At 46.6% G+C, this 22,815-nt stretch overlaps 3 protein-coding genes across 3 annotated transcripts in view; 1 reads left to right on the forward strand and 2 right to left on the reverse strand.

The window, feature by feature from the left end:
* Window positions 1-1,981: 1,981 nt before the first annotated feature.
* On the reverse strand, window positions 1,982-3,528 carry LOC121181943 (guanylyl cyclase-activating protein 2-like). Its single transcript, XM_041038177.1, has 4 exons — window positions 3,334-3,528; window positions 3,088-3,237; window positions 2,402-2,498; window positions 1,982-2,103 (listed from the first exon to the last, which is right to left on the reverse strand). The coding sequence occupies exons 1-4, from the start codon at window positions 3,526-3,528 to the stop codon at window positions 1,982-1,984; spliced, it is 564 nt and encodes a 187-aa protein (XP_040894111.1).
* A 1,937-nt stretch (window positions 3,529-5,465) lies between these two features.
* On the forward strand, window positions 5,466-17,326 carry LOC121185561 (ankyrin repeat and BTB/POZ domain-containing protein 2-like). Its single transcript, XM_041043826.1, has 17 exons — window positions 5,466-6,351; window positions 12,033-12,182; window positions 12,851-13,058; window positions 13,145-13,297; window positions 13,407-13,572; window positions 13,658-13,747; window positions 13,839-13,940; window positions 14,163-14,259; window positions 14,587-14,722; window positions 14,801-15,048; window positions 15,262-15,440; window positions 15,565-15,670; window positions 15,764-15,866; window positions 16,388-16,460; window positions 16,554-16,622; window positions 16,862-16,975; window positions 17,096-17,326. The coding sequence occupies exons 1-17, from the start codon at window positions 5,469-5,471 to the stop codon at window positions 17,324-17,326; spliced, it is 3,108 nt and encodes a 1,035-aa protein (XP_040899760.1). The 5' UTR covers window positions 5,466-5,468.
* A 3,295-nt stretch (window positions 17,327-20,621) lies between these two features.
* LOC121185637 (serine/threonine-protein kinase BRSK2-like) overlaps window positions 20,622-22,815 on the reverse strand; it is a 77,652-nt gene continuing 75,458 nt past the window's right edge. Inside the window, exons 19-21 of the mRNA XM_041043953.1 lie at window positions 22,689-22,736; window positions 22,167-22,298; window positions 20,622-21,297 (exon numbers count right to left, since the gene is read on the reverse strand). Of these exons, the coding sequence (XP_040899887.1) occupies window positions 21,011-21,297; window positions 22,167-22,298; window positions 22,689-22,736 (467 nt within the window). The 3' untranslated portion in view covers window positions 20,622-21,010. The remainder of the gene's footprint in view (window positions 21,298-22,166; window positions 22,299-22,688; window positions 22,737-22,815) is intronic.

The raw sequence follows: 22,815 nt of genomic DNA on the forward strand, positions 1-22,815 counted from the left end.
ACAGGAGGATAACGTCAAAGTCCAGCCCGAGCGTGGTCGTGGCAAAACTGTTGATCCCCTGAAGTCTGAGCACAGTTTACCCAACCTGGCCTACCCTCTTCTTTCACGTGATGTTTTGAAGAACATAAAAAAAACTTTAACAGTATTGGAAAACAGCAGACAGCACATCTTCGGTCCAGGAGGAGCCTCTGCTGTCGGTGCCATGGACAGTTACACCTGGTCAGACCCATGGACAGTGGAGGAGCCACCTCATGTGCTCATCACGCAAAACTCCCAGATCACACAAATCCATCTGTGTTGCCTTTAAATCGTGGTTACCAGTAGCGCAGTGACTTTCACAGACTTCATTCTTCTCCTTTGCCAGAGGCAGGAGAAGAATGAAGCAAACGAAGCACCCGAGTAAAGGATAATTGTTTGAAACCACTGTCTTCACAGCAATAGATAATCATCATGATCTGACTGACTGGCTTTGGAAGGTGGCTCAGTCCACCTTTCTGAATGTTGGGAATCTGATGCAACTGCGGCAGCTTTGGTTTGATCTTTTTTTTTTTTTAAATCTCTTTGTGTGATGGGACTTATTCGATGTTACTTTCCCTGGTCACCTACTTTAGATCAATCACCTGAACTGCAGATGGATTTGCTGATTCGCAGTCAAGACTTAGCCGTGGACCCTAAACCTGGACACTAAGCCTGGGGATTATGTTTGAAGGCTTCAGTGTAGGATTTGAAATGTTCTGCCTCTGGCTGACTCCTAGTGGCACAATCAAAAAAGACACTGCAGCAGACAGAAGTGAATGTAAAAATATGTTTTAATAACAAAATAAAGCTCTGAAACATACAGCATGAGTTTTTCTCTCAGTGTGACACTTTTCTTCTTTCTTTGCATCACATTCAGCCGTTTTCTTTCACAGTTCTCAGCAGAAGAATCAAAGACAAATCTGGGCTGATTCAATATTTCAAGCACTAATCTAACGTTCATCTTCTGTCAGTTTAGTCTTAACTGAAATGTTTGGCTTTATTCAGATGACACAACCTCAATTAAAGCAGCTGTGATTAATATTATGTTAACAATGGGTCAAACGACTGTGTGTTATGTGAAGTGTTTCTCATGAATGATCAGCCTCAGCTCTCCAGAGCGTCTCAGCGTCTTTGGTTTTACAGTTTGCAGTTTTCCTGCTTTGGTTCGCTCTCACACATCGTTTCCAGAAAACCTGATGTTCTCCACACTCAGCACTAAATGACAGACAGACACTGTTAAAGTGGAACATGTAGAAGCTAAGGGACCTGACTTTACCTCAGGAGGTTTTTAAAGAAGGGTGGATTTTGGGCTCACAGCCACCGAGTAGCTCGAAACATGATCTCAAACACATTTGATAGAACAACGTCATGTTGTGTTAATGTTGCCAAAAAAAAAAAGGACACTGCTTTAAAAACCAAACATCGAATGCAACATGATGCTGCTATTTTTATCGACCTGCTGCTGAGACGCTCACACCACAGATACATTTAACCATTTTAAAACTCTTTATGTTTAAAACATCATCAGTAACAAACAGAACAACTGTAAGAACCAATTAAACCATGTAATCAAGAAGTGATCTGACTTTTGTTGATGTTTACTTCTGGGTTGTTTGTTTGTTTACAAATCAACTACAGCCATCATTTCTAAACTAAATACACATGAAACAATGAGTACAAATATACAGTAACTGTCGATCCTATGTTCTATGTTACGTGTCAGTTTGCTTAGAGATGTTACCTCAACACCAAAACAGACCTCAGGCGCACAGCAAGGACTCGGCCTTTGGACCGGCCGTCAAAACCACGGCAGAACTGCAGCCGTGAAAAACTGCGCTGAGCTTCAGCTTCAAGCTCAACGTGGAGACGCAGGCAAAGCTTCTAAACCCAAGGTATGAAGACCACACCTCTGCACCAGCCTCAAACCCGATCATGTGGGCGGTGAATCCACTCGGGCAGCGGCTCACGGTAATTTCCCACAGTTCTGGATGACCCAGCTCGTGGCGTTGACATCCAGCTTGAGCAGGTTCATGACCCATTCGTCCTTTTGAGCTCCCTCCATGAACTCAGACAAGGTTATCTGACCTGTGGGGCACAAAATCACAACCCATGATGACCACTTCACACGTAACGCACAGGGAAAGAGTCTTTAGACCGTACATTCAGCACACAAATCATTTTACACGTCAGCTCTGCACAATAACTAATCAGTTATTGGTCACTGTAATGATTCTTCCTGTTCATGCTGATAAGGATGAAGTGATCCATTCCTCTGTAAGACATGGAGGACAAATCCACTGTCTTTGTTCTGTCCAAAACTGTGTTCTGAGGGTCAGTCAAAGCTAATGAGGGTCTTCAGGAGACAGACGTTGTGTTCACATACCGTCGTTATTCTGGTCGACCAGCTCAAAGATCCGGTCGCAGATTTCAGACGGAGTCATGCTGACGTCGCTCGTCCGGAGCTTGATCTTGTAAATAATCTGTGTGAGATACACGAAGTGTGTCTGTGATCCGATGAACAAACCATCGGTTCAAGCTTCTTCTGCACCACATACAGAGGGTGATGCCTTCACTGACTGCTCAGAGCATTTCACACATCATACGTCTGAACGTTGACACAACAACTATTTTAATCAGAAGAATTTTCCTGCTGGTTTTTCATCTTTAGGATCCTTAAATGTAGAATACTGATGTTATGGAACTGTAGCTTTTCTCTTGGATTACTGTGACTAATGTTACACAAGGCAAATCAGACCATGTGGACAGTGGGCTAATTTTATGTCTCTCAGTTTAGAGGCTTATTGTAAAGCACAACAAAGATGTTCACTTCAAGAATAGCCCAGCAGAGACCATCCCCGGCTAACCTCATCTAATACCCCACAGACCTACAGGACCTGAGTGTCACTGGGCCGGTACTGTAATCTGCTGAGAGGATTTGTGTTATGAAACCTGCTCATTTGGACCAATTGGTGTGTTACATCAGCTGAATATCCACAAACACTTTGTTCAAATTGGCCCCTAATTTCTACAGAACTGCAGAAACAACCTCACAGTAAAGTGATGTCTCACCCTGATGATCCGTTTCACCTCCGTCCTGTCCAACTTGCCGTTTCCATCCTTGTCATACATCTTGAAGGACCACTTCAGTCGGTCTTCAAGATTCCCCCGAAAGATCAAGTGAAGTGCTGCCACATACTCGAGGAAATCGAGTGCGTTATCCTGCAGGCGAACAATTCAGAGTTACACTTTCAACAATTTTCAAGAAATGAAAATCGAATTCTACTTTTAAAAACTGCGGAGTGTTTTTATTTTTACATTATTCGTGTCAAAGGAGCGGAATATTGTCTCGATGTAGAGGGACTCCTCTGCAGAGCTGCTCGGAACTCCGAAGATCCTCTTTAACTCGTGTAAGTGCAGGGCGCCGCTCGGACACTCCTTCATGAAAACGATGCACAGGTCCTGAATCTGAGCCAGGTCCATCTCCTCGGTGTGGCTTTCTTCTTGTCCCATGGTCTCTGGACAGCTTGGTAAAACAAGTCCCGACTGTTGGAGCTGTTAGAGGAGACTGTTGTAGACAAAGCTCTGGCTTCTGTCTGCAGGTCACTGAGGCATCTGCCCTCACGCCCAGCCGCTCTCTGACAGAGAGGGGAGGCTGACGATGGGTCACTCGGATTAACTCGTTAATCTCTTGATCTTTAGCCTGGAAGGTGTTACACAAGGTGGCCTGAAAATCTGGAAAAACTGTTGTAACCAAGCAGAGGAGTGAAAACTGTGGTAACTGAGCTGCTTCACTGTAACATTAAACCATTAAATCTGGTTTATGATCAGCTGTGAGTGTTGGTCTGTAGACACACTCTCAGTTTAAATTTCTCTTAATTTGAAATTCGAAGGATACACTTCAGGCCAGACTGTGGAAGTCTCCAAATCTCAGCACACGTCTAACCATGTTTCCCCAAACAAACTTTCATATTTTCCTCAGCACGTAGGAAATCTGCCTGATCATGTTGTCAGATGGACGAGTCCATTTTTATCAGCTGACTAATGACAAAGGGAACAAACATGAAAAAAAGCTCTTGTTTTTAGCTCAGACTGTTAAAGACATGGACGTAGCACCCGTGACGTCATCCATTGGTTTCGGAGAGTCGGTTTTGTGACCAAACCATTGGAGCTGCGCCATCTTGGATTTTAGTGGGAGTGTACTTTCCATACTTGGCGGAGAGGCGGTTACTGTACGGGTCAGCCGGCCGAGAACCCGGCCACTGAGCTCGGAGCAATATTTAATATTTACCGGCTTTCACCGCTGCCTCCATCCACTATCCACTTACAGTTACAGCAGCACACAAACAACAGCAGCCGCTGACTGACGGAGCTGCTCTGTCCATGCAATGTCGGACTATCTGTATCAGCAGCGACCAGAAATCGGCAATTAAGTCATAAGCCAGCGGCAAAATATGCTAATACATGCTAGTTAGCAAACATCCAGGTAAAATAGTGAGATATTTACTTACCGAAAAAACTGCAGCACAGACTCCTTCGACGGTCGGTTAGTACAGTCTACACTACAACAAGCCATACTGTCACAGAAACCTATCCCAACATTGGCAAACAAACACGGACACTTCAGCCCCTGTCAACAGTAGGAGGTAGCCGCCTAGCCCAGCCGATGCTTTGGCAAAGAGCTAACTACATCCTAATTTATGTAAGAATTTTAAGCCTAATAAACACTAAAACGGTTGTGGTACAAAGAAATTACCCCCTACAGTGTTCACGGAGGTGGAAACTATCAATAGAGACCAAAAACAAAAAATGTACCAGGCTGTAAATATGTTTTTTGAATGCGGAAGTGATCCTCACTGCTGAAACCTACAACTCCCCCCCCGTGATGTGACATTAATGCCTCATGAAATTGAATTTAGGGCTCAGTGAAACACGCTCCATATATGATGCACAAGCACTGACTGAAACCCTAAAGCATATAATTACCGTTGTTCTCTTTCGTTTCATAAACTTTACCTTAATGTTTTGTTGTATTTTGAAAATGACCAAACGTGTCCTATGTCCTTCTTGAGGGAATGGACTCACCTGAATGGACTCACCTGCAGCACGTTCGCGCTCAGCTGCAGCTCTGGGTTTAATCCTGAACACACGGTGTTGTGGCCACACGGTGGCGCTGCTGGGCAGCAGGTAGCTCAGCTGTGTTATTACTGGACTCCGGATCTGATTGGTCCATGTGCGCTGAACACTTTTCATCCCTCTTCATATTTTGGTTCGTTTTGGCACAGCGGGACAGTCTCATGCAGCTGTCTGTTCTTGGCAGTGAGACGTCTGAGATTTACTCCTTCAAACTGGGACTGAAACTGGGTTTAATGGAAAACGTTTATTCTGTGCTGCACTGTGCGTAAAGTTACTAAAGTGATTTTTTAAAAAAAAATCAAAAACATCTGTCTATCATGTCCAGCAGTCTGTTGGCGAAAACTCTGGAGGACCTGAGTCTAGATCCAGGCTATGTGGCCGGGGATCCCTGCCCGTCCCTCAGCCTGTCCTCCTCCGACAGGTCAAGGCAGTCTCAGCCGCACACGAGCACTCCTCGCCGGGGTCCCTGGTGGCAGCACGCCGGCTCTCTGTACAGCAGGAACGGCAGCTGGGACACGGTGAGCACGTTGCCGGAGGACGCGGCGGACATCCTGGCCAAGTGTCCCATCCTGCCGGAGCTGGAGGAGTATCCCTGGACCGAGCAGGAGCTGCGGGAAGTCGTGCGTAAAGTCGCCGGGTGGGATTCGTCGTTCACCGTGGAGGCTGGTCACCGCCTGTCTGTTCTGCTCCGGAGGGCTTTGGTGCGGGTCTCCAGAGAAGCGCAACGACTGAGTGAGCTCCACAGACGGTGCACCCGCCTGGAGGTCCAGAGCGCGGTGAGGCTGGTGCTGAGCTGGGGTCTGGCCGAGAAATGCGTCTCCTCCGCGGTGAAGGCCGTGTCCCTGCACTGCATGAGCTCCGGGGACATCGCGGGTCAGCGGGGCAAGTCCGCACGCTGCGGGCTGACGCTCTCCGTGGGCCGCTTCTTCAGGTGGATGGTGGACACACGCGTGTCTGTGCGCGTGCACGAGTTCGCCGCCGTCTGCCTCACAGCCTGTCTGGAGAGTTTGGCGGAGGAGCTGGTCCAGAGAGCGTTGGAGGCGGCGAGACAGACCGCGGACGACGAGATGGAGCGAGGCGGCGGGGTCACCTGCTGCCCGGTGACCGCAGAGGTGCTGGAGGGCGCAGTCAGCAACGACACGGAGCTGTGGGGGTTGCTGCAGGTCTACGAGCATCTGATATGCGGCAGAAATGCCAATGGTGAGTTGTTACTTCATGGAATTCAGCCTGTATGTTTCAGAACAGCCCAGAGGTTATGGTTACAGAGTATGTTCACCTGAACTGTAAAATCTGGCTCCTTAAACTGACAATTACAAACCAACTGTTTTCATTATCAATTTTGGAGTTAATTTTCATGCAAAACCGCCTGTTTTCATCTTCTTACCATGTGAGGTCATGTTGTCACATTTCTGTTTTATATCCTTTAAGTGGGTTTTGAACTGTTGGTAACACAGAACATGGAATTTCTGAACGTTAGGTGTACACCGGCTGGTTTCAGATTGTGAGTAACTTTACAGTGATTCTGATTTCAGCAGTGGAATTTGAAGCTTAGAGGTGACGTGAAAAGTTGTTGTTGTATATGTGATTTTTTTTCGTGTTTTCACCTGTGACATGATTTTGATTCCCATGCAAAGAAACTTCATGTCAGATGCACAGGGATGGTTGAGTCAAAAGTCACATGTTCACAACTGAAAACACTCAGAAAACACGTGTGTTTTGAATTCGGTGTGTTTTCACATGTGACCTGATCTCACGGTGTCAGGCAGGATTCACGCTGCCGGTTCCTGACGGCTTTCTGTGATTCTTTTCTTCTGCTGTTTGTGAGGAAGGTGGTGCACTCTGGATGAATATGATATATGAAGTGTCAGCCCCTCCTGTGCCTCAGCAGCTTATGTCACTTTCTCACAAAGGTTTTCTTTCATCAGTGTTTGTGAAAAGTCTGAAACACAACTCTTTGTCTGTGTTCTAAGGTAATGTCTTTACTTCTGCACTGTATTATATAATTTACACTGTCCTCAGTTCAACAAATATAAAACATCTGAATTATCATACAATGACTACACCTCCCATGAGGCCTTCACAGAGTGAACCCGATAGCTGACACTCATGGGAAATGTTTAAGTAGCTGAGCTGATCCCATCCGGAGGGAAAACTCTGCTTCCTGCTCGGTACTCTGTTAAAGCAGGGTCAGAAAGTTGTCTAGATGATGGTGGTAATGATAACAGATAATTATGGCGGTTTAAGAAGTTTACCAGCACCATGGAGAGAGTGATGGGAAAACCCCTCAGACAGGAAACAGTCATTTTGGGTAATAACAGACACGGAAGTGGGAGATCATTCCTGATAAATGTCTGTGGTTGTATACTCACTGCCCTGGGATATTCTATATGTTAATCTCTGAAACCTGACGGGACATTTCATTTTGTTGTCACATTTATCTGCTGGTCTGTGAATAACTTTGTTCCTCTGGTTTCATAAATGAAGAGTTTGAACAGTTAAACCTTCGTGAACGGGGGTTTATTGCAGGACTGTTGCATTAGACTGAATTAGTTTTAGTTGGACCCAATAAACTGCCAGCTGAGTGTACAGGTATCTAACAAAGCCCAGTGTCAGAGGTTCCATTCAGTTTGAACACTTATCCAGACCTGCTTCAGGGACCAGAGACTATTAATTATCACCTGCTATGTGTCAAACACCAGTGAGCAGAGAGCTGCTGTCCAGGGAAACACCTCACTGAGATCATATTAAATATCGGTCCTGTTCATTAGCAGAGCTTTGGGAACGATGCAGGTTTGATGGTTTTAATTCCGCCTGTGCTTTTCCTGCTTTGACAAGTCTGAATAAGTGAGCTTCTGTTATCAACAACCCAGTGGGAAAACGCCTCTCATCAGCCTGCTCGGTGTCAGAAATATCAGACATCTCTGACAGATACGATATCTCTCCACAAGTCAGAGTTTGCCATCATGGGCAGTTAAATCTAAATGAAATCCATCGTTACTCCCCACAGGCCTTAGCTCGAGGATGGCCGAGCAGCTTGATGCGTGCCCTGCTTCCGCTCACCCTGGCCTCCTCAGCTCTGCTGCTGGGTGTTAGAAACCAGGAGAGACTCTCAGTGGACTGTCATGGTGGGAATCTGTGACAGGATGTGAAATGATTTCAGTGCTCGGCGTCATGATTTGATTCAGAGTAATTCCTGATTCTAAACGATTTGTGATTCAGTAAAAAGGAAGGCGGCTCTATATTCTGACTCTCGCTCCAGTGTTTGCCAAACCACTGACTCCTGTCCTTTGCCCACAAGCTGCAAATGAAACATGACTGATGTTTAAGCTAACTGGTCCTGATGAGGGTCATTGTGTGACTAACAGAAAAAAGCAGTGATTTATTGAAGTGAACTGTATTAACTTGCAGTTTTCTTCCCATAAAAATAATAAAATAAAAGAGTAATTTACTGGTTAAACGTGTTTTGGAAAAACAGAAGTTGGTCTGTGTGCTCAGGAGTAAAGTGGAGTTCTCTGCAGTGTTTTCACTTTGAGTGAAAGTTTCAGAACAGCTAAACCGGCCTTGATCGTTTGATTTGAAATATTGAAATATTGAAATACTGATTCTGTTTTTTTTTTAGAATAAATAAAACTTGTCGAAAACAATAACAGGGGCCGTTCCAACATAAAGAAATGGAATAAAGATAACACCATCAAATCAAATGAGATTTGACCTGGAAGTTTGGGTTCAGCCACAGAGAGTCCATCGCATCAGTTGGCTGTTCAGTGGCTGTGAAAACACTGAACACAACCCCTCCTGCCCACTGCATGCTGGGATACAGACTTCGAATCCCCCCCTCTCCCATGAGAACGAACAGGAAGGAGCGGGTAAAGTAAATGAGTGAGTGTTGTTAGCCTCTGACCCACACCGACGACACAAAGGAACTCTCATTCCCGCTCAGGCTGCAGGGCACGAGGTTCACGGCTCCCAGTGCCGTCTGCTCGGCTAAACAAACAGCCAGTGTAGCTGCTGCTGTCCAGGCAAGAGAGGCAGTCTGTCACCCCACTCCAGGAGCAACACACACACACTAAACACTATACGACACACACAGTTTCCTCGTTCAGGACCAAACGGCCGAATTGTTCTGTCTGATCTGATGATAAATCCCAGGAGTGAAATGTGAGAGAGGGCTGCCGCTCTGTTTGCAGAGATCCTGCTGAGAGTGTCCAGAAACACAGCTTGTAATGTCGTTATCTTCCTGAGATCCCTGCAGAAAGCAGACTTACATGGCTACTGAGCCCAGTCGTGTCTGCAGAGATCAGATTAAATCATTCACTTTCCTTTAATTGACCTTTTTTATTTTCCCTGCTTCTGTCAGGTCTGTATTTTTGGTCAGTTTCTGCTCCAACTGGTTTCTGTTCTACCACATTTCACACATAAATTATACTAAACAAATCCTCTGTAGAGTAATGTGAACTTTTTGTCACGAACTGATGAATCGGTTCCTCTGTGAAATGTTAAATCGTGAGAATGCCTCAGCCTGAAAAGACATTTTAGATTAAAAAATATTAATAACAGGAAACACTTCAAATCTTCATGAAACTGGAATTAATTAATAATTAATAAATGTCTTTAAGTAAAGACTCAAACAGATCATCACCTAACGAATTAAAGAGTTAGAAAAAACAGACGTGCCCTGCAGGTGGAGAAGGATCAACAACAACTTAGTGACACTAAACCTGTAAATCAATTTCTTATAACTCGTCTATAAAGTATTAGTGAATGATTTATTAATCATTAATAAAGCCATGGTTTACAGCTGAGTTATGGTGGGAAAGAGTACAGATGGATTCATCAAGCTTCAGACAGACGGCCGGAGACAGTGTCTGATACTGAGTCAGATCACAGAGAAGGAGCAGAGATCAGGGAGTAATCCAACACGCACTGTGCTACCAAACCTCATGTAATGTTATCTCCATCTGGCCTTTTTTTTTTTGCAAAACTATAAAACAGAAGGGAAAAGTGGTTTTCAGGGTTTGGGTGCAGAACTTTCTCATGCTGGTACAAACGTGCTCAGGTTTCCTCCCTCGTTCTTTATCCCTCTGAGGCAGAAAGTGAAGGACAAAGGCAACAAGAGCTTTTGATGCTGAAACAAAAACTGCTGATTGATTCATCAGAGGTTGATGACTTCACACGCCTCCGTGATGAACAGCTCTAATTAACCAGCACAAGCCTTTGTGACGGCGGGGACATGAGTCTCTGTCAGGAGACCCGTTTGGACGTTTTCACGAGACGTAATCAGGCTCTGCTCTGTTGTTAACACCACCTCATCACTGCTGAGTCCTGGCTCTGTGTTCACGTCTGTAAAACCCTGTGTCAACTGTGTGAGAGCCTGAGCCAACGGCGTCCATCCACACTGGCTCCAGACATACCGCCGGCAGGTTTTAACCAGATTACGCTGCCAAAACAAAGTCTTCCCGCCAATTCTGCCTGCGTGTTTGACATGACTCTGTGAGCTGTATAAAGACTGAACGTGCCGGACCGACTGAGAGTTCGGGACGAGTAGCAGAGGTTCAGCTCTCACTCTTCTTCTTTTCTTCTGCATGAGAGAATAGTTGTAAATCCTGCTTCCTCACGTTCTCCATGCGTGTTTTGGTCACGTTTGCACATGCATGCGGTGCATGTGGTGTCCTTTATACATAGATTTACCGAACCACCAACAATCAAACCTTTATGATGCTCTGCTTCTCAAACTGAGATTCACTTTACTGTTTGCACACACACACACAGACACACACACACACACAGACACACACACACACACACACACACACACACACACACACACACACACACACACACACAGACACACACACACACACACACACACACACACACACACCTGGGCCCCTCTGTGGTTCTGTTGTCCCAGCCAAACACTTGCAGCATTATACCACTCAGCAGAAAAGAGCTGTTGTTTTCTGGCCTGGAGACTGTGGCTGTTTTCATTTGGGACACACAAGCTCAGTACTGTGTGTGTGTGTGTGTGTGTGTGTGTGTGTTTACACAGGTAGGGATTAGAAAACAGTGATTTGTGCTTTGTCCGCTGCAGACTGGTCTCCTGCTGTGTGCCCATGAATCGATGCTTGTTCGCCCTCCTGTCTGTAAACAGCAGAGTAATCAGCACCAATTATCTGCCACACTTCCCTCTGGTTGAACCAAAGATTTCTTTCTTCAGGCGTAGACACAGCCTGACTTTCAGAAGGCGGAGGTGTGTTTTCCAGGTCAGAGTGATGGATCTGTTCAGGCTGATGATCAGTCGCTGCTTAAACATCACCTGGGTGGAATCATGAATGTGATGCCGGCACAGAGGTTCGCTCCCAGTGTCTTCTCCTGCTCCGGACACCTGATGGATGATGGATAATAATCACTGTGAGTGGCTGAGGTGGGCTCTCTGCTGTCGGGTGCACGTTGGCTGTGGGACGCTTCAGTTATTGGTCAGATTGTCCTCACTGAAGCAGTTTCCATTGTCCGCAAGACCAGGAGTCAGCAAATACCCGGTTCAGCAGGGGGACAATAGTCTCATCTGTCTCATCAGCATGTCTGCTTTCAAAACCTGGTCCCAGGGTTTTCAGGTTGTGCTTCACATCACATTGTAACTCTGTGGGTTCCTGTGCAGATAACATGGAGACGGTTTCAGTGTTGTGCTTTGATGTGCGAGGGGAGTCTCCGCTGCCTTCAACACGATGCACCTTCAGATGTAGTCAGCATCCATTACAAAACACAGCAGCACAAACATCAGCTCCTGCGTCTCATGTCTCTTACATGCATAGTCACTGTCTGAGTCTTTGTTCTGGTTTAAAATTTAACAATAACGTGTGTGTGTGTGTGTGTGTGTTCAGGTGAGCTGTCGCTGCCCGCCCATGTTAGCCCGTACACAAAGGTTCCTGAGGGCTCAGTGGAGAGCAGGGAGGACGCTTACATCCAGCTGGAGCTGCGAACGCTGGAGCAGGCACTGCTGGCCACCTGTGTGGGCAGCATCGCGGAGCTCAGTAAGTGTGTTTCTGTGTGCGTTTAAGTGTGTGTCCCCGCCGCCACAGTGGGCTCCTGTGTTCGGCGTGTGTTTGTCTAAGCGGTGGCTGGTGTCGGGCTCCTGGGACACGTCGTTAGCGGCTGCCAGCTCCCCCTCGGTTACATAACAGCCTGTGGCTTGTATCCAGAAAACAAAGGCACCTACACACCCTCGCAGGCCACCATAGGTTAATATGTGAACACTCATTACAGAAAGAAAATAAAAGATCTCAGTACCTTCACTGTTCATGTCAATTTATGGAGCTGATGACATGTTCACGTGAACACAAAGCACTTCACTGAAGGACACTGGGCGACTCAGTGTACTGATTATAGTTTTAAACCAGTTCCTCTGTGTTTGAGGTGTTTCATGTAAAGTTCACTCAGTTCACACAATCCTCACTTCAAAATCTGTACCAAGGTAAAAGTTGCTGTGAGTGTTGGTTAATTCACACGTTCTTCTGTATCCTCCAGTTTCCAAATGATAGTTTATAATGAAGAAGTCTGTCGCTCCCATACATGGAGGAGGATGAATCCTGAAGAGCAGGGACACTCTGATGTGTCCCAACAGGACATGTCGCTGTCCTGTTTCCTGGTGTCGACATGTATGAAGAATGAGTTTGTTTTTGTCCAACTGTCCTTCCTGCAGGTGATCTGGTGTCTCGAGCGATGCACCACATGCAGCGTCTCCGCAGCTTGAGTCCCTCCATCAGCCCGGCTCGTTTAGCCAATCAGCCGCCAGTATCCTGGGCCCCGGACGCCCTTCGAACTCTCTACTACTTCCTGTCCAGCCCACAGATGGAATCACTGGAGAATCCCAACCTGGAGCCTCCAACCATGACACTGACCAGAGAGAGGTGTGTGACACCTGAGGGGTCTGGTCCTCGTCCTCGTCCACAGATTAATATGAAAAACGTCTTTATGGACTGTATGTTTCCTCCAGGCCGTTCCTGCTCCTCCCTCCTCTCATGGAGTGGATCAGAGTCGCCGTGGTGCACGCTGAACATCGCCGCAGCTTATTGGTGGACAGTGATGATGTCAGACAGACAGCCAGACAGCTGCTTCCAGGACTGGACTGTGAGCCCAGACAGCTGAGGTAAGACGCCAGTGATTCCTCCCTGAGGTGTGAGCTGTATGACTGGGTGGATGAAACTCTCCTGGGGTGGTAGAACCAGGTGAATGTCTCTGCCTCGGTTCCTCTGCAGGTCAGAGAGCTGTTTCCAGTCCTTTAAGTGTCTGGATGCAGAAGCTGCTTCAGCCAAGTTCCAGCTGGATTTGGGATTCAGGATGCTCTCGTGCGGCCGAGCAGACCTGGTCCACCAGGCCACGCGGCTCCTGGGAGCTGAGAGGGTCAACACCATGGACGACCAGGTGAGGGGGTAAACGCGTCTCCTGAAATATGCTGTGGTTTGAGTGATGTAATAAAAAATGTGTGTGTGTGTGTTTGCTCCTGCAGGGAATGACTCCTCTGATGTACGCCTCTGCAGCAGGAGATGAAGCGCTGGTGCAGATGCTCATAGAGGCCGGGGCTAATCTGGACCTGCAGGTAAAAACACACCTTCTGCCTCAGCTGTAACACACACACTCCCTCCGTCACAGCTGCTGAGTGTGTGTGTGTGTGTGTTTGTGTTGTTCAGGTCCCAGGCTGCTCTGTCAGACACCCATCTGTTCACCCTGGCAGCCGGCACTGGGTGGCCCTGACCTTCGCCGTGCTGCACAGTCACCTGTCTGTGGCTCAGGTAACAGCACAAAACATTTCAGAGGGTTGAGTCTTTTTAGAGCGTGAGGACGTGTTTGAGTGTTTGGTGGAAGAAAACTTTATTTTTTAAAAATATTTCTTTTAGTAGAGAAAACATGACCAGAAACAGGAAGCAGTTTAAATTTGAAGTGGACTTTCACTTCTGACAAGCTGGATCCAGAAAGATGTTCACAAACGTTGTGCTGTGTCCTGGTGCTGACAGCTTCTGCTGGAGGCCGGAGCAGACGTGGAGGGTGGAGCGCTGGTGGACGGTCAGGAGAGCTCCGCTGAGACGCCGCTACAGTTAGCTGCTGCTGCAGGTACGTCGTTAGTGAAGACCTCAGCGTGTTCGAGGCCGCGTGTGCACCTTGTGTTTGCAGTATTCAGTGATCGGTGCAGTATCAGTGTAAAACTTTACGATTTCTTCAAAAACATCCAGACATCAAAAAGCACATTTAAAGAAATAACGTTCAAACTGTGGAGGAAGAGTAAAGTTTGAAGCTTAAATTACAATGATTCTGCGATTGTCCAAACACGTGTTAGTTTACCTGCTTTTTATGGATTATGTTCATAAAATATCAAATGTTTTGTGTATGTGGAAGTGAAAGAGAAATAATAATAAACAACAAATGATTTCATCCTCTCAGGTTACTACGAGATGGTGAGCCTGCTGCTCACCCACGGAGCAGACCCTCTGCTCAGAGTGCATCATGGGAATTCACTAACATCGCCCCTGTATGAAGATATGAACTGCTTCAGCTACGCTGCAGCTCACGGACACAGGTGACACCTAACCGCCTTTCAGAAAGTTCCAGTATGTGTGATACAGAACGAAAGCATCATCTGTGTTCTCCTCTACAGGAACGTTCTCAGGAGGCTGCTGCTGCAGCCCCAGCACACGAAGGAGGACATCCTCTCTCTGGAGGAGATCCTTGCTGAAGGGGTGGAAGAGGTGGACGAGGTGAAAAGTCCCGCACGTCCTCCGGGTCCTGAGTCCTCCAGCCCTGTTCCCAGGCTGTGTAAGGCCAGGATGAAAGCTCTGCAGCAGGCAGCGTACTACAGCGCTGAGCACGGCTACCTGGATGTAACCATGGAGCTCAGAGACATGGGTGAGACTCGGCTGCCCTGAGTTAGCTCTGAGTTAGCTCTCTGTAGACATGCATTTGATCTGATCTGATTTGGAAGGTCACTGATCACCAGTGGAATTTATAATTAACCAGTTTTTAATCAAAAGAAAAAAAAAAAAGTTGTTTAACAGCAGAACTTTCACATTTATCCTAAGACCTCAGTCATGCTTTGCCTCATCTGCCTGCTCTGTTCAGGTGTTCCCTGGAGGCTCCACATCTGGCTGGAGTCTGTCCGCAGAGCCCGACAGCTGTGCAGGGACGAAGTCACCGTCTCCCTCCTGACAGAGTTTCCCTCCATCAGGACGGAGGACTACAGCCCCGAGCTGCTCTCCACAGGCATCCCGCTCATGTTCAGCTTGTTAGAAACCAGCAAGGTACGGCTGAACACCTCTGTGTGTGTGTCTCTGTGTCTGTCTTCTGTCTTTGTGATGCTGGATTGTGGTTAAAGCTGTTGAACATGATGTTGTGCTCGTGTGAAGTTCATGTTTTTCTCTGCAGGACTACGTGATAACCAAGCGGTTGGCGTCTGTGTTTTCTCACTGCTACGGCTGCTCTCCCGTTCCTCCCGTCCCGCCCATGGACGTCACGCTGTCTACACAGCTAGGTACCACATCGCTGTAGTCATGTGACAGCCCTGTGTGGTGATTTTTCCTTTTCTAAATTTAACCAACACTTACATGGATGTCTCTGCCCTCAGATATTCATTTCCTCAACAATCAGGAGATGTCTGATGTGACATTCATGGTGGACGGGCGTCCGTTCTTCGCCCATCGGGTGCTGCTGATGTCGGCCTCTGAACGGTCTGATCTCTCTTCTTTGTGTCTTCTTTGAGTCAAGAACAAATCTGCTTTTTATATTTGTGAAGCACCATCTAAATAAAAAATACACACAAAGATAAAGGAAAAAATAGGAATAAAATACAAAGAGAATAATTCTTGAAGAGAAATTAATAGGAGAAGAATGATGATGATAATAATGTATAGAATAATAATAATAATAATAATTTTACCTGGTATTGTTCAGACCTGATTCTTACTGACTTTGGAAAAGTTTAAAATGTCCATGATGAAGAAAAGTGTTTTCACATCAGTGTTGCTTCTTCATGAGATAATCGCTCAGAAATGTTTTTACAAACTTCTACATTTATTCAAACTATAACATGAAACTATAACAAATTTAAAAAATAAATGTATTAACATTAATAATATAAAGAAACTGGTAGAATAAATAAACACGATGAAGACAAAGGAAATGACTCCAGTCTTTTCTCTCTGTCAGAATAACTCTGTAATAACGCTCCTGGTTTCTTTTCATCCATCAGGTTTCGGCGTTTGCTCAGTGACTCTCCTGACAACATCATCCACCTCAGTCACATGACCTACAGCACATTCCAGGTGAGACAGATTTACCTCCCGTCCTCTGGAGTGGATGTGACTGACGGCTGATTGGGGTTCAGCTGATAATGATGTGTGTGTGTTTCTTTGCAGATGATGATGAAGTCTCTGTACTGTGGAGGAACAGAGGGACTGACTGTCTCACAGTCTGAAGCCATGAAGGTAAAGTCCCTCACCTGCTGCTTATACAGTGATTACTTCAGCAAAGGGCTGATGTTAGCTGTTAATGTTACCAATAATCCATACTAAAAACTCTAATCTTGTACCTCAGGCTGACTTCACACTGAACTTCACAGAAGCTGAACTAAGTTCAGAAATACAATCTTTATACATATGAAGCATCTTCATCTACTCGGTGTCACTTTTCGTCAGACGGGGATTTAGATGTTTTTGTCTTGCAGCTGCTGCCGGTGGCCTCGTTCTTCCAGCTCAGAGGTCTGCAGAGATGCTGTGAGATGACGCTGTCGCAAAGTCTGACTCTGGACAACAGCGTCCACATGTATCAGACTGCCAAGGTACGAAAATACAGGTGGACACGGTGAAGACTGAGAGGGACAGGTTTGACTGAGAGACCAGTCACAGTTTTCTGTGTAAAAAGTTTCTGTGAAAACGTTATCGTGTGTTTGTATCTGCAGCACCACGGCGCAGATGAACTCTGCAGGTTTTGTGAAGGATTCTTCCTGCAGAACATGGATCAGCTCCTGGACAGAGAGGACTTCCACCGCCTGCTGCTGGGCGGTGTCGGCCAGGCGCTGCTCCGCACGGGGACGGGCGCCCAGGGCCAGGATGTGCCGGGCCTCCTGAGGGACCTTGAGGCTGCGCTGATCCACAGACTTTACACCCTTCACTCTGCGTGTCGAGGATAGAGACAGTGTACTGAAGTGTGTTCAGCCACACTGGTACGTGTGTTTGGGAGTCGTAGCCATAAACTGTTTCCTGTGTGAATAACAGACTGCAGACGCTGTCTGTCTGAACCAGTTATTCATCCTGTTCACTGGGGGAGGGGGAAGGGGGGAGGGACTGTCACGCTCAGTGCGTGAGACTTGAGAACTCTGAGTCCTGAATGTAACGCTGGTTAGCTAATGCTATGCTAACTCTGGGCCTCAGACGTAAAGCTAGGTTACTACCATGGGTAGTGAGTGAGTGGGTGAGTCATGCTAACGTTAACGCGGACAAACAGCTCCGTGAACAACAGCTCGTTGTGTTCACGGGTCCAGCTGTGATGATGCTAAACCAGGGGTCGGCAACCCGCAGCTCCACAGCCGCATGTGGCGCTTTCACCCGTCTGCTGTGGCTCCCGCTGACTTTGGAAAATAAATAATGACTATTTAATTTAAATGGATTTTGTATTTTACTTTGTTTTTTTAAATGTAATTCTAAATGTGAAGATTAATGTGACCTTGTGACATTAAAATAAAACGCTTTTATTTTTTTTCTCGCTCAAAATATGTCACATCCGCCGATGTGCGACGCATGGCAGCAAGATTTACTGAACTTTTCCCGTTTCATAAATACGAGGAGGACTCAAACAGACCATTTTATTTGAACGTAAGAATCAACCAAGCGTCTTTCTTCCGGACTTTGAAATGTTTTTGTTACGTGCAGAAATAAAGTTTCGTGTTCTTTGTATCAGTTCACTGATTTCATAAAAGCAACACATAGTTTTTTATACGTAGCATACAGGTGCTTTCTTTTGGAGACGGTCCAAATGGCTCTTTGAGTATTTCAGGTTGCCGACCCCTGTGCTGAACTGTGATTTAACAGCTCAGATTTCACATATGTAAATATGTGCATATTTTTGTGAATAAACATCTTAATAACACAAACTGCTGTTAAAAATAATAATAATAATAATAATACTAACTGTGCACCGAACAAGCCTCACACGCAAACGGCTCCAAAGTCAACAGATTTATTTCCTTTAGCACTGAAGTTGTTCACAGTAACATCACAAGGGAATACATTGCCAGTGGTTATCCTGCTCAGTAGTAGCGCTCCGTGCTCCGAGTCCATTCTGTGTGCTCTGGATTCCCACAGTAGAAAAAGAGCAAAGCGAACAATGAAAGGTATTGCTTTAATTTTTCTCTCTGATAACCCAACACCCACCCAGCTGGTCTGAGTGAGCGACCCGATCTCCAGTGAGGTCCCTCTTTGAGAGAATGAGTAAGGAGGATGCATTGCACGGTTACTGTGTGCGCACAGTAATCAAAAAGGAGGAAGAGGGCAAGTGGACGGCGAAGGAAATAGAAATAAAAAAAAAAAAATAATAAGAAAAGGCAAATAAAAACAAATGCACATAAAGAACATAAATACATAAATAAGTGTGGAGAGAAAAAGGGAACAGGAGAACAATTCCAACGACGACATGCAAAGAAAAGACGAATGCTGAACATGCAAACAACCGTACGCGGTCAAAGCTAAGAGTAGGAATCCCCTCGGTTTTTTAAATAAGCTTGTCAGTTAAACTCGGCTTATTTACAGAGTGAGTGTTTGGTGAGATCTGAGTCAGCATACACACAGGGGCAAGGAGGAGCTGACAATTATCAACAAAGGGTTTGTTCCTCTCAAAGAGGCTACGTCTACATTCTTAAATTACGGTAAATCATTTTCCGAACGTATATTACAAGGTTTCTCTCAAAATCCAGGAAAAGGAACAAACGCTCACAAACGTCTCGGTGATCCAATAACTTAAACATGACAAAATATCCTTAAATAATCTGACGTTCCTTCATATAAATAACTGAAAATAAATTAATAACAAAAAATAAAAGACAAAATACAGTTAAGTACAAAAATATACACAGCAGTTCAATATCGTCTGAAACCTGCAGATAATTCAAAGGAACCTGAAAAATCCAAATAAAAACGGACACAGGTGGAGCTGAACCCGGATGTTTCACCTGGCAAACGGACACGTGATCGACGAGGCCAGGTCACAGCGGTCAGCGGCACCGTTCACCCGCGGGTTCCACGAGCTCGGTGACGTAGCGACTGGTCACAGGAGCGTAACGTGCGATCTCATCAGGAGCACGCGAACCTGGCTCAGTGACGTCAGTAAAGGTTTGCTGAAGCGGGAAACGGAGCTGATCCGGTTAGCAAGCCTGATAGCTTGGTTGCTAACGGGACAGTAAGTTCACGGTACAGCTGCGACTAACGATTATTTTCATGATCGGTTAATCTGCCCGTTACTTTCTGCATTGATCGATTAAATCGTTCAGTCTATGAAATGTTAAAAAACAGGAAAAAATGGCATCTGCAGGTTGTCATGGTGACGTCTCCAAACTGCTCGTTTAATCCGAAAACTAATTAAATATTCAGGTTCCTGTGTACGACAGAGATAATGAAGATTGATTATTATTGATTATCATGATCGACGCTGTCGATCGACTGAAAGCTGCGACTCTGGTTCACTCCTGTCTGCAAACCGTCTGCTCCCTCAAAGCCCAGCTCTGCGAACACGGCTTCTTATTGGTCAGTGACGCCTGACGCAGTCATTCACACGTCAGAGTTCAGAGTTCGGCCCCGCGAGCGACTCTTCCTCTGAAAGGACCGGATGCTGGTGACGCTGGAGTGACCGGGCCCACGCGCGGGAATACCACACAAAAACATGGCAACACAAGTGTAAAACATGATGTCACGGCTACACGCTTTGTACATACGAACATTGTTTAGTCTGTACAACTGAATATCATTCATTTATGTAGAATCACCCCCTCCCCCCTCCCTCCCCCAAAATCCTGCTGCTCACAAAGAAAGACGTTAAAAAGAATTACAATCCAGCCAGCGTCTGTCCATCTGTCCATCCGTCCATCCGTGTCCAGTTTCTCCCTCTGCTCCTGCTTCCTGATCCTGTTTGTCAGCGTGTGCAAGTCATTACATCCCTCAAAGAAGTGTGTGTGTGTGTGTGTGTGTGTGTGTTGAGGAGTACATACAGTGTGTGTGTTTATGTACATGTGGAGGAATAGAAGACAGAGAAAGGAGGAGGGGGACGTGTTGGACTGACAAACATCACTGTCTTAAGGCTTTTTTTTCTTTTTCCAACTCTTCTGAGATGTCTCTGTGTTTGGTCTGGTGGGGCGAGGTGGACTCTACTGATGGAGAGAGGACTCGAAGAGGGCGGGGGAGGGGGGAGTGAGGTGGGAGGGGGGGGGGGGGCGTCCTCTGTCTTTCCTTCGGTTTCGGACTCTCGTGGTGGTGGCGGGCCGTGAGCGAGCCGCTGTCGGCCGGTCCCGAGGAGCCGCAGAGGTTAATAGTTATTATGGATGATCCCTGGTGGCAGAGACAAGTCAAGCCATCACACACGTGAGGAGGACACACACCCACTGACAGACCCCCGGGGACACAGAGAGGTGAAGGGAGGGACGACAAAGCTACATCTGCTACTTATTGTAAAATAGTGAAAGAGCCATTCCCATTATACGGTACAAAATTTATAGGCAAAAAGTAGATTTGTCTTTTTTTTGTTTTCACTCCGAACTAAAGGGCGAAGTTAGCAGCTCTCCTCTGCCGCTCGCTCGTTTAACGACCTACTCATGCACAGCTACCGCTCCTTAAGGTTGTTCCTGCGTCCTGTTGCCGGCAGCCGTCTTTGTTTTGTCTTTGCCGGGGGGGCATTTAGAGTCATTGGGCGGGGGCTGGCTGGGCTTGCCGCCGGGGGCATGCTTGGCGGGGGAGCTAGGCGTGGCGGGGGCGCCGGGGGAGTGGGACGCTTGGACGGTCTTCTCGTCTGAAAAAAGCTGTTTAATTACGTCAAAGAAGTTACTCAACGGGCTGCCTACACAGATGGGAAGAAAAGAAAGAAAACAGAGAGAGAGAGAGAGAGAACAAACAACAGATGAGCAATGGGGTTAACGTGAGGAGAGGAGGAGATGCTGATGGAGGGATGAGAGGAGGAGCGGAGCCAGAGAAAAGGAGACTCTTCAGCCAGAACAGGTGCACGGGGAGGGGAAGGGTCATTAAGGCCGGAGGACGGAACGAGGACAGGTGAGAGGACACTGTCTCATTACTCACAGTGTGTGAGGACGCGTCGGCTTCAGAGTCTCAGTTTCTCCCGCTGAGAGAAGAACTAACAGGAGCAATGGAAGACGCTTCAGGTGTTAGTCAGTACCTGACGGCAGATCACATTCAAACCGATCAGCTGTTTAAATGTTTGGTTTAATCTCGGAGGGAAAACTCACATTCACCGAGTTCAACTGAAGAGTTTTAAACAGCGCAGAGGAAAAATGATGGAGATCGATCAATAATCAGTTTCATTAAACTGATCTTTTCTTTTATTCAGGAAGTTTTTGGCAGGAACGGGAGTTTTCCTTGCTGCTGTCGCCTTCAGTGTTCATGTTAGAAGCTGCACAGCTGAACTTTTTTAACGCAGGAATCTGCTCCTTTGTTTCCTGCCTTCCACAGTTCGTTCTCTCTCCTCCAGACTTTTTCTCTGGACCGTTCCCTGCGTCTGAGCGTCTTCCAGCGCTCCTGTCAGCTCTCCGTCACATCAACATCCATCACAACAACATCCACCCGTTTAGACAAAGGCTCTGTGGTAAGTAAACGAGTCGTGAGTGGATCAGAACATGCAGCAGTACAGCACAGTGCACACATTAATACACAGTCACTGATCACGGCCGAGGTGAGTTGTGTCCCCCCGGTGAGTAAACACCCGGTCCCGCCTGTTGCTCCGTGTGTCCGTGAGAGTGAAGCCTCGCTGTAACTTACCATGACTCCTCTCCCGCACGGTGACTTCGTGTTTGTGGTGTTTTTGCTCCAGTGATTTCAAACATGGACGTTTAAGAGGAGGTGGGAACAAACCAGTGTCAAGCGTCACCATGCAGAGGGTTACTGAGGTCACTGCAGAGCCACACACACATTCACACGTTCACGCGTTCACACAGTGACATGTTTCATCTTATCGAGCCACTGAAGCCACTGCGTCCCATCTGCAGGTGGAGAAACCAAACCAGAGAAAGACTGAAGAGTTTTACTGATTTCATTTTTCATAATTCACCAGGAGTTTAAAACCTTAGGCTTAATAATGAATGAGGTTTAGGGTTTTTACATTAAAGTGACTTGTTAAGATGAACATACTTCAGCTCTCTCTCTCTCACACACACACACACACACACTCGTGTTAGTGCGAACAGGTCGTGTTGGTGACAGCCTCCAGGACGTTGCCAGTGTGTGTTAAAAGCCAGAGTTAGGGTGTCTTTGCCGGGAGCGCCCGGCCGCTCTGGGTCTTACCACGCTTGGAGGATTTACTGGGCAAAGAAGCCGAGCGCTGAGAGGCATCTGAGAGCAGAGGACAGTGTCAGAAACACCAACCGACGCACTGAGGCCCAGCGCGCCACCGACAGCCGGCTGACGTCAA

The sequence above is a fragment of the Toxotes jaculatrix genome, chromosome 1, assembly GCF_017976425.1.
Source record: "Toxotes jaculatrix isolate fToxJac2 chromosome 1, fToxJac2.pri, whole genome shotgun sequence".
NCBI lineage: Eukaryota > Metazoa > Chordata > Actinopteri > Toxotidae > Toxotes > Toxotes jaculatrix.